Source organism: Chiloscyllium plagiosum, chromosome 3 (genome assembly GCF_004010195.1).
Source record: "Chiloscyllium plagiosum isolate BGI_BamShark_2017 chromosome 3, ASM401019v2, whole genome shotgun sequence".
Classification (NCBI taxonomy): Eukaryota; Metazoa; Chordata; class Chondrichthyes; order Orectolobiformes; family Hemiscylliidae; genus Chiloscyllium; species Chiloscyllium plagiosum.
Genome location: NC_057712.1, coordinates 110,756,920 through 110,768,265, shown reverse-complemented (window position 1 = coordinate 110,768,265; position 11,346 = coordinate 110,756,920). Strand labels below are relative to the sequence as shown.

At 41.6% G+C, this 11,346-nt stretch overlaps 1 protein-coding gene across 2 annotated transcripts in view; it reads right to left on the bottom strand.

Moving 5' to 3' along the window:
* Positions 1 to 491: 491 nt before the first annotated feature.
* sobpa (sine oculis binding protein homolog (Drosophila) a) overlaps positions 492 to 11,346 on the bottom strand; it is a 356,343-nt gene continuing 345,488 nt past the window's right edge. Inside the window, exon 9 of one of the 2 annotated variants that reach the window (XM_043687068.1) lies at positions 492 to 4,211. In XM_043687068.1, coding sequence (XP_043543003.1) covers positions 4,003 to 4,211 — 209 coding nt within the window. In that variant the 3' untranslated portion in view covers positions 492 to 4,002. The remainder of the gene's footprint in view (positions 4,212 to 11,346) is intronic. The other variant, XM_043687067.1, reaches the window with a different exon arrangement.

Genomic DNA, 11,346 nt, shown 5'->3' with positions numbered 1-11,346 from the left:
GAATATTTTTCTCTTACAGTAACTCAAGTCTTATAATTCCCTTCCACAGAGGGCAGTGGGAGGTGGGCCATTGAATGTTTTCATGGCTGAGTTAGATAGATGTTTGATCTACAAGGGAGTGAAAGACTGGAGAGTTCTGGAAGGAAAGTAGAATTGAGGCCACAATCAGATCAGCCACAAACATACTGAATAGCAGGTTCGGCTCTATGTCAGAATGGCTTACTCCTATTTCTTGCGATTTATGATGAAAGTGCTGAGCACTCATTTACCCATGCTCAAGACCTCTGCAGACATCCATTAGAAAGTAGTAATGTTTTTGCAGTGGAAAGATTCTAGTGCTGTCGAACTGCAAAATCATTAGAAGCATTGAATCCTCGCTAGCCATATTAACCCAGACCATATACTGTTTATGGCCATCATTTACATACCCAACATATCTAAATTCATAAATAATCAACACATTCTAGGGGGAAGAAACATACAAACTGGAGTAAAGCAAATATCTCATTTAATCCAGAAATTCTAACAGTTCAATACAGTTGTGTATGTAACAAAAGCAAGGAAATTGAGACAGTACAGTGACTAAGCAAAGAGCATCCCTGGTATTTGCACGATCCTGCAGGAAGCAACATAAAGCAATTCAACTTTGTAGGGATGGGTTGGAAAGTGAGGGAAATTTATATTGCAGCCTGGCTGAAATCAAATTCAGAAAATAAATTCTCCCATTGCCATTAGAACAAGAATAACCATGTATGTTTCAACCCATCTAAAACTATAAGTATTAATGTTAGGCAGTCTAATCAAGCAATCCCCTGGTCAGATACAACAGTTTGACAGAGTAAAGCTTCTTCTTCGTCAATCTGAGACACAAACTTGGTTTCCACACCAACCTGCAATCTCTCACAGGCATGGATTTCCATCCCATTGATCTGAATTCAAGGACAGGCATTTCTTTGGGAGGGGTTTCTTATGAGTAGTTGGCATAAAGTTGGCAGCAATTGCAAGATCGGAGATTCTGCTAAAGTCTTTGCCAATCAGGCACCAAAGGCAGACATGCTTACTGAGCAGAAGGAACCCTGCAAGGAAATGCTCAATGCAAGTCTCAGAGTGACATAGTGTGACAATGCAGCCAGAGCCTTTTGGTCACTTCAATTCTTTTAAAACAGCCACATGCCATCAGGGAGGTCCTTTCCTTCAAAATCTTTTGTTTTTGGCTATAGTTTGCAAACTAGGTACTGGTGTGTGAGACCAGAATTGTTACTTGTGTCTCATTCACCAGCCTTCAATTAGCTCATTGGGGAGATGTTGGTTGAGTTACTGGCATTATCACTGGACATGTAATGCAGAACCCCAGGCTAATGTTCTGACAGCATAGACTGGAAACCCCCATGGCAGCACTGTCAAACCTTGTGAACCAGATGAGTTTTTACTAATGGCCTTTAGGGAAGGAAATCTTACATCTTCATCTGGTCTGGCTACAGATGACTCCAGACTCACAGCAATGCGATTAATTCTTAACTGTCCTTTGGGCAGTTATGAATGGGCAATAAATGCTGGCCAATGTTCATAAATCCATACACGAATAAAGTAAAAAGTAGCTATACTCTGGGTCTTTGTTTTGAGTATGGGCATCTTAGGGACTGAGGAATAAAGAGAAAGGAGATGGAGGAAAGGGGTGGGAACCAATAAAACAGTTGTAAACCCTAACCTCATATAAGGCTGAGAGACCAGGGAGTGGTGTTTATTCCTGAAAATAAGCCATGTTGGGTGAAATGGAGAAAGCAATTCGTTGCTCAGACATGTAATCTCCCTCTCTGGGCCTACATACTTTATACAGCTCCTCTCAGGCACTCCGCCATCAGCTTCATATTTCAGCATCAAATCTATGACTCAACAATTTCCAATCTGGAGGCGGACTTCACATTACCATTCAGAGCTGAGAGAAGAAAAAAATGCTTTCTATTTTTTTTCGGGGATCTGTGATATTTCTGGGCAGGGCTGAAAGCCACCAGCCTCTCTGCAGTCTGAAGCAAAACGTCTGGGAGAAACGTGGGGAGAATTTGGGGCGGGGGTAAAGTAGCTAGCAGCTCGGCTTTGCTTTTTTCCTTGAAACTTTCTGTCACCCGATCCCATACATCAGCAGGCTGCAACCAGTTGCTAGGCAGTTCTAATATTTCTGAAAAGTTACACCAGGAAAAATAAAACCTGGATTGGTGTTTAGGGAAAAAAAAGAGAAAGAGAGAGATGGATAAACATGTAATAATTAGATTCGAAAAGATTAAAAACAAGTGAATTATACATCCATAAAACAAAACTTATTGAAAGGATCAATATTTACTTACAGAACTCAGATTACATCGCCCCTTCCCCTCCCCAAATCATCATGTTTGCTCTGGTCTCAAGTGGTGCAGAAAATGGCATTTTTGCCAGGGAACAGAATGAGAGGCTGTGCCTGCTCTTTGCTGCACAGTTTGCAACGACTCTATGAGATCCAGACACTAAAGTGCCTGCAGTGCTTTGCAATTCCAGCTCGTGTGAACATTACTGGCTTAACTAGACCGCAAGGGGTGGAAGTGGGGGAGCTGTAAAGATGCCATACCGCTGTAGATGACTACAATTAAACAAAAAAAAAGTTGATATGGTAATATTTATCTGACTTTTAAAAAAAATTACATGAAACATCGAAACAAACTGTTTGATTGCACAACGTAAGTCACCATGCAAAATGAGACACCTACATCAAGACACCCATAGTCTTTCAGGGCAAGCCCGCACCAGGTCCTGTGGGCTGCACTGTGCACTCCGGGCTGGGCCTACTGTAGTGCAGACAAATATATCCTACCCTGTTTCCTCCACCAGCATCCGCGGATTCAATTGCACATTTCTCTTTTGAACTCAAGACAGGAGAAAGCAAACGGAGGAATAACAATAACGACAAAATAATACGAGACGCTCATTCCCACTCTACTTTTGCAGTTACTTTGTCCTTTTGCCACGCTGTTCTTCGTACAGGGGCTGTGTGCATGGGGAGGGGGGCGGAAAATTGGATGGCAAGGGGGTAAGTCTGTCTCTCACCAATTTCCTTTAACACTGCAAGAATCCTCAGGATTTGAGATTTCACTTGAGGCCTACCAATTGGTCCTCCTCTGCGATGACATTTCCCCCTTTCAGGGGACGAATCTTAATGCTCCTGTGCTCCCTGAAGGGGAAAGGAGACTGAAAAAAAAAGTCTAAACACGACGCCCAGAGTATACTGAACAGAACAGCTCAGCTTTCCTTTGGCAAAGTACTGAACAGCCACAATACATATCAGAGAGAAAAAAAAACAGTGCAGCTTTCCTATAATCAAACAACATGGAAATGAAGGACCATTACTGAGCATTTAACACAGAGAGAAAGGTTTTTTTGGGGGGGGGGGGAAGAAAGAGGACAAAAAAGCTGCAGAGAGCAGCAACAAAGACGCGTGAGAGGAAGGCGGCTGCTAACACTGACCGGGACGTCTGCATCTAGCTTGGCGAAGACAAAGTTCGTCAATTTGACAACGGTTCGATTAAAACAAATTTTTATAAAAGTGCCTTGTTCTCCTCCCTGAAGGGGGATCAAGCCGCTGATCAGGAGGTAAGCTCAGCACCTCACCTTCACACACACAGCTGCTGGTTCTTATTCCAGGTCAGTCATAGGAGGGAAAATAAAAGTTTAATTAACTAATAATCACTCAACGGAAAGACAAAACACACCTAAAATTGGTCCGTGCATCCTTTGACAGAAAGAGGGAGTGTGTTTTTTTAAAGGGGGGGGAAGGAACTTAAGAAACAAAAGTAGGTGACTCTAGGTGAGCAAGTTAAATTGCCTGTAGGGCCATAGGTGCAGGGAGAGGTCACAAGAGCCTAAAGTTGGGATGGGGTAGAAGTAGGAATGCCAAACGTTTCTGTTCTGATGGCTGAAGATGCTGCTGTAGACCCACTAGTGGGACGTGGAGGAGACACTGGAGTCAGTTCTCTCCTAGACGGAGTTGTTCCAGATGGTTTCTTTCAGCTCTGAACACTGGAAGTAGTGCCGCTTGCGGTGGGAGGTCACCTGGCTGCTCGCCCCCTGCCGGTCCGGGCGGCTGCTGTCTGGGGAGCTGCCGGCTGCCGGCGTCTTGGTGGACGGGAAGTTGACTGCACTGCTCCATTTCTCCAGGCTACTCAGCGGATTGTCAACCGAGATTCCTGGAGAGGAAGAGAACGCAACGGTGGGTAAATCAGTCCCGGTTCTTTAATTTCCCTTGTTCAGCTGAATTTAGAGCACGACAGTACTGCCTGTCCCGTTAACTCACTGTTCACATGGCAAGAACCAAGACCAATTAATTAATAATCACTCAAAAGAAGGACAAAACACAACTTCCTCTAACACTGAGAGGAGGGTATTGGTCTTCCAGTTACTATCCCTATCCCTATAATTCAAAGCCGTTTTCACACAAAAGAACCCCAACGTTTGAGTTAAACAGGGTAATTACCACAGCGACATGGGAATTCAACGGGAACTGACATTTTATTCTGAAGAGCGTAGCTAGGTTGAGGAACCTCAAGAGGAAAGTGGACCCAGTAAACAAAGAAGGGAAGTTGGAAAGGGATAAACTGGATTAAAAGAAACAAGATTACTAGAACTTTCATGGAAAATGTATGACACAAATGGAGGCCATTCAGTCCATCATATCCATTCCAGTGTTTCTGTAAAGCAGAAACACTGGCACAGACTTGTTGGACTGACCAGTCTATTTCTGTGTTGTAAGTACTAAGCAATTCTATTAAATGATTTAAAAAGATAAATTACCAGAGGACTTGAATGAAGTGACTTTGAACTGAGAAGAGCAGATCATACAGGAAAAATGTGTGAGTCACATAGTCCACCTGCTCCAGCACACATCCCATCAACTTCAAACCAAACGGGGGACCTATCATTTATACAAACTTGCATCTGATACATTACAAATTAATCTGCGATACCGATACACATAAGAAGGTTAACACTTTATGTCAAAATACTGAACAAACATAACATGTGCAGATTCATGCATGCCTCAAAGACCCACTCTATAATACTCACCATTAGAAAGCTAAAGAAAGAAATATTTGAAAAAAGAACATGCACATATTTCAACAATACCAAAAAAGAGAAGAATCAAATGTAAAGGTAATTAACAATTTCATCAAACCAGTTTTAAAAGCATAAAATAATTCACATATCACAGCATATTAATGCCTTACCTTTTTATTTGAGTTGGGAGATGGGGAATACATGATGTTGCAGTATTCCTTGCCCAATCTTGGTTGCCTTGAGACAACCACATAATGTGGGATTGATGCCATATATAGTCCCAGTAGGAGTGGCAAATTCCCTTCCCAAAAGTGTATTCATGAATTCATGAACCAGTTGCAATTTTATAATAATCCAGCAGGTTTTATGTTTTTTTCTGGTGTGACAAATTACTAGATATCAATTCCATAATTTGTCATTGCGGTATTTTAACAAACAACTTATGTGTCGCTAGCACAGTACTGTAATGACCATGCTGTCATATCTGACTTCCATTCTATTGAAGATCAATAAAAGTTGGTTATGTCACCTATATATTAATCCTCATTTACTAAGGTTCAATGCTGATAGTACAAAGCCTATTTTGGTTGCGGGTTACTTATCTTCAGACACAAAGTATTTTCCAACGTTTATCTAACATGATGCAATGGAATACTGGAAACCTGAAAGAATGAAATATAGAATGAAAAATGGCCTTTTACCCCATCGAGTCACAGTCCTCTATAGATTATAAACAATCTACTCCACCTCTGTAATTCTCAGAATGAAGATATTGTCTGATCCCCAATAGCCATCAAATATGACTCCTGAATATTCATGCATTCCCATATATCCACTATTCAATATTTTTTCTGAGGGTCCAACAGGATTGAGTTTCATTCTGTGGAGTGTTTGATCATCTGTGTCCTCATTCAAATGCCTCTATTAATGAATTTATAAAAGTGTTGCTTATAGATGTCTTTATTAATTCATTAAAGCCAATACAATGAGGGAAACATCATACCAGATATTGAGACAGATTCATTTTGACAGGATTAATTGACAATACCAACTGGGAGCCTGTTCCACATTTCAATTGTTCTGTGGGAAAATTTGTAGTGAAAATACATGAATGTGGACACTGTAATGAGTTTAGCCAGGTGGACATCATAGAACATGAAATTAAAATGAAAGAACTGTGGATACTGTAAATCAGAAACAACTCAGAACTTCTGAGAGGATCACCAGGCCTGAAACTTTAACTCTGATTTCTCTTCACAGATGCTGCCAGACCTGCTATGCTTTTCCTGCAATTTTTGTTTTTGTATCATAGAATATGAGTTCCCTGATTGGGGTTGTTAGCCTGGTCCAATTAGGGAGCCCTGGCTGACTGATATAAACAGGAGCGTCAGAGGTTCTGTTCATGCTGAGCGTTGGCTTTGAGGAAACTGGACCAGAGTCAAATATTATGCAAATGTAAATAAAGGGTGACTTGCTGACAGGATACTGGCACCAGTGGAGTTAGTGAGTTGGGATTTTCTGTTTATATAAGGTATCAACTTAATAGAATGGAGATGGGAATGGATGGTTAAATCCCTGCAATACTGCACTGCTTGGCAGCTCCTTCATACAAATTAATGAAAACAGGCATTTGCCGTCCAGGTATACTATTCTGCATACAGTCTTCATATCTGGTATTTTAGGCACAAGTGCTAAAATCCAAAATCTGTCACTGATGCTTGAATGTACAGCAAAACATTGCAACCTTTCTTTAAAAAGGTAGCAAGCAGGATAGATAAAGAGGAAGCAGTAGATTTAATATATTTGCATTTCCAGAAGGTATTTGATAAGATAGCACATGTCAGTCTATTTAATAAAACAGTGCCCATGCTGTTGGGAATAGGATTTTAGCATGGATAGAATATTGACTAACCAATAGAAGTTTAAAAATCACACAACACCAGGTTATAGTCCGACAGGTTTATTTGGAAGTACTAGCTTTCAGAGACCTGCTTCTTCATCATGCAGCTGTGGAGTAGGATATAAGACACAGAATTTATGGCAAAAGATCAGTGTCATGCTACTGAAATGATATATTGAACAAACCCAGATTGGTGTTAAGTCTTTCATCTTTTAGAATGGGTTGCAGGTTTCGGTTCATTAATACATAATTCCCAGAACTTCTTTCTAGTCATATTTTTGAGATAACTTAAGGTTTTATAAATAAAAGTGACATCTCAGCTCAGACAATGCATTCAAGGTGTGAGCTTAGAGTCTTTCTATCTCAACCTTGAGCCAGAGTGGTTCCATTTCCAAAGTAGCAATTTATAAAATGTTACATGGATTGACTGCTTGCATACATTTTACCTCGACATCATAACTAATAGAAGAAAGCATGTTGGGATAAAATGGGTATTTTCAGGATGTTAGTGAAGTGCTACAGGGATCAGTGCTGGGACCACAATTATTTACAATATATATTGTATTACTTGGATGGGGGAGTGAATGAACTGTCACCAAGTTTGTGGAAGACACATAAATAGGTAGTAAGGCAAATGCTCAGGATGACATGAAGAGTCTGTAGAGTGGGCAATAAATTGGCAGATTGAGTATAATGTGGGAAAGTGTGAGGTTCAGCACTTTGCCAGGATGAACAGAGGATCTGAGTATTATATTTAAATGAAGAGAAACAAAGGATTTGCAAGCCTTCATTATAAATCACAAATAGCTAGCGTATGAGGTCAGTGGCAAGGCAAATGGAATGGTGGCCTTTATTTCAAAGGAATAGAGTACAAAAATATTGAGGTTTTGTGAAAACTAACCAAGGCACTAGCTGGACTGGACCTAGTATTTTATGAATAGCTTTGGGCCTCTTATTGAAAGAACGATATACTGGCTTTTGATTTCTCTTTTGCTGTTACATTCTCTCCATGTGTTTCTTCCTGGTGTGGAGAGACTTCTGTACACAATGGTGCAAAATTATGTCTCAGATGCCTTCTGCAGCAGTATAGAATGACTCTGTCATAAACTTTTAAAGCCATACGCAGTGGTCTGAGGCAGGAAATATATCTGTAGATGGTGACGTAACTTGGCAACAGCCACCATGTAACACAAAGGTGACTCGTCCATTGCTCCTCTGTGGAGCTGAGGAACGCGAAGTGCTTTTTGAAGATTTGGCCTCATGTGAAGGGCTGTCTCCCTTCCAATTGCTCTAGTTCTCTCCCATCAATTTCTGGAAGCATTCCAGCATTACTGGAATAAATTAGTTCCAAAGTTGATCAAAGTAGAAATAGCAATGTCTTCTCTGAAGTCAGAACTCATTTGTCACGTACAGGAAAGTAATCAAACAATGGCCCTCTCACTCAGATCCCCTCTCACTCTTCTAAACTCCACTTAGTACAGGCTCAGATGAACCAACCTTTCTAATACATCAGCCATAGGTCATGGCTGATCATCAAACTCAATGCCATTTTCTCACACTATCTCCATGTCCATTGATGCGTTGAACATATTTAATGACTGAACTCCCAAAAACCTCTGAAGTGCAGAATTCCCTCTGAATGAAGACATCCATTGATATCATAGTCCAAGATGACTTGACAGTTATCCCAAGACAGTTTTGCAGACAAGGGAAACAGCCTTTCTGCATCCACTTTTTTCCCAGCTCTAGAGAGGTCCAGTTTCCTCGTTCTCTCTTTACAGGAAAATCCCAGCATCCCAGGCAATATCAGCTGAACCTTTGCTGCCAAACGACCATGAAAGGTACAAGGAGACAAAATCCATCTTCACATTGAGGATACCCTCCATGGAGTTGTCTGAGACTACCCCTGTGTTAAGTGGGAGAGATTTTGAAAAGACATGGCCTCTCAAAACTGAGCATCCACGAGATGCTGTGGGCCATCAGCAACAATAAAATTGTATTCAACCATACTCTGCAATCTAATAGTCCAGCATCAAACTAATGGCCCAACCATGGTTCAATGAAGAGTACAGGAAAGACATGGCCAGGAGTAGAACCGGGGATACCTAAAGACCAAGAGTTAACCTGGTGAAGTTAGAACCCAGGACTGCTCGCATACCAAACAGCAGGAGCAGCATTCACAAACAGGGATAAGCAATCCCACACCATTGGATCAGATTGGAGCTCTGCATTCCTGCCATATCTAATTGTGCATTTTTTGGACAAAATCTATCAGGGGGGAGGAAGCTGCATAGATATCCCTGTCCTCAATGATGGGGTATCCCAGAACATAAAAGATAAGGTTGAAGTATTTGCATCCTTCTTTAGGTTGAACTGCCAAGTGGTTGATCCACTTTCATCTCCTCCAGACGTCCCCAGCATCACAGATGTCAGTCGTCAGCCAAACTGATTCACTCCATGAAATATCAAGAAACGGTGGAAGGTACCAGATTCTGTGAAGACTATGTGTCCTGACAACGTTTCGGCAATAGCACTAAAGACATGTTCTTCTGAAGTAGCCTGCTTCTATTTGGGCTGTGAATGTACAGCTCCAATTCTGGCATCTGCTTGGCAATGCAGAGGATTGTCCAGGACAAGTCCAACTTGACCACTACTGTCCCATCAATCTACTCTAAACCATCAGCAGAGTGATGGAATGGGTCAGGAATGGTGCTGTCGAGCAGAACATGCTCCACAGTAAAATACCCTCTAACCCTTGGTTTGGGATCTGTCAGAGCCACTTCGCTCCTGACTTGCTCCAAACGTGGACAAAAGAACCAAACTCTGAGGTAAGTGCAAGTGACTACCCTTGACATAAAGGTGGAATTTAACAGAGTATGGCATCAAAGACCAGAAACAGAATTGGACCAGCCATAGAAATATTATTTCTACAAGATCAGGTCAGAAGCTAAGAATTCTGTGGTGAGTAACTCACTGTTTTACTCTTCAAAGCCTGTCTACTATCTACAAGGCACATGTCAGGAGTGTCATGGAATACTCTCCACTTTCCTGGATAGATGTTGCTTCAATAAAACTCAAAATTCGAAACCATTCAGGGCAAGGAAATATCTACCTCCTTCAGTTACTCCTTTTCGTCACCAAGATAGAATGGCAGCATTGTGTACCACCTACTAAATGCACTGCAGCATCTCACCAAGTCTCTTTCAACAACATCTTCCAATTTCATAGCTTCTACTACCTAGAAGGACTAATACAAGGGAACATCATTTGCAAATTCCTCTCCAAGCTATACAGTATCCTGTCTTGAAACTATATTGTCACTCCTTGAGGTCAAAATCCTGGATTTTCCTTTTTAACAGCACTGTGGGTGTTCCTACACCTCAAGGACCGCAATAGTTTAAGAAGGGAACTCCAGAGAAATTAACAAATGCTGTTCAAATCAGCAACACTCTCATCCCATGAACAAACATGTTTTTAAAAAATCCTTCCTTTGTTAAGGAAACTAAAACTGCACACAATACTCTAGGTCTCACCAAGGCACTATACAATGAGAATCGTAGAGATGTACAGCATAGAAACAGACCCTTCGGTCCAATCCATCCATACCGACCAGATATCCCAACCCAATCTAGTCCCACCTGCCAGCACCCAGCCCATATTCCTCCAAACCCTCCCTATTCATAAACCCATCCAAATGCCTCTTAAATGTTGCAATTGTACCAGCCTCCACCACATCCTCTGGCAGCTCATTCCATACACGCACCACCCTCTGCGTGAAAAGGTTGCCCCTTATGTCTCTTTTATATCTTTCCCCTCTCACCCTAAACCTATGCCCTCTAGTTCTGGACTCCCCAACCCCAGGGAAAAGACTTTGCCTATTTATCCTATCCATGCCCCTCATAATTTTGTAAACCTCTATACGGTCACCCCATAGCCTCCGACGCTCCAGTGAAAACAGCCTTAGCCTGTTCAGCCTCTCCCTGTAGCTCAGATCCTCCAACCCTGGCAACATCCTTGTAAATCTTTTCTGAACCCTTTCTAGTTTCACAACATCTTTCTGATAGGAACGAGACCAGAATTGCACGCAATATTCCAACAGTGGCCTAACCAACGTCCTGTACAGCCACAACATGACCTCCCAACTCCTGTACTCAATACTCTGACCAATAAAGGAAAGCATACCAAACACCTTCTTCACTATCCTATCTACTTGCAATTCTACTTTCAAGGAGCTATGAACCTGCACTCCAAGGTCTCTTTGTTCAGCAACACTCCCTAGGACCTTACCATTAAGTGTATAAGTCCTGCTAAGATTTGCTTTCCCAAAATGCAGCACCTTGCATTTATCTGAATTAAACTCCATCTGC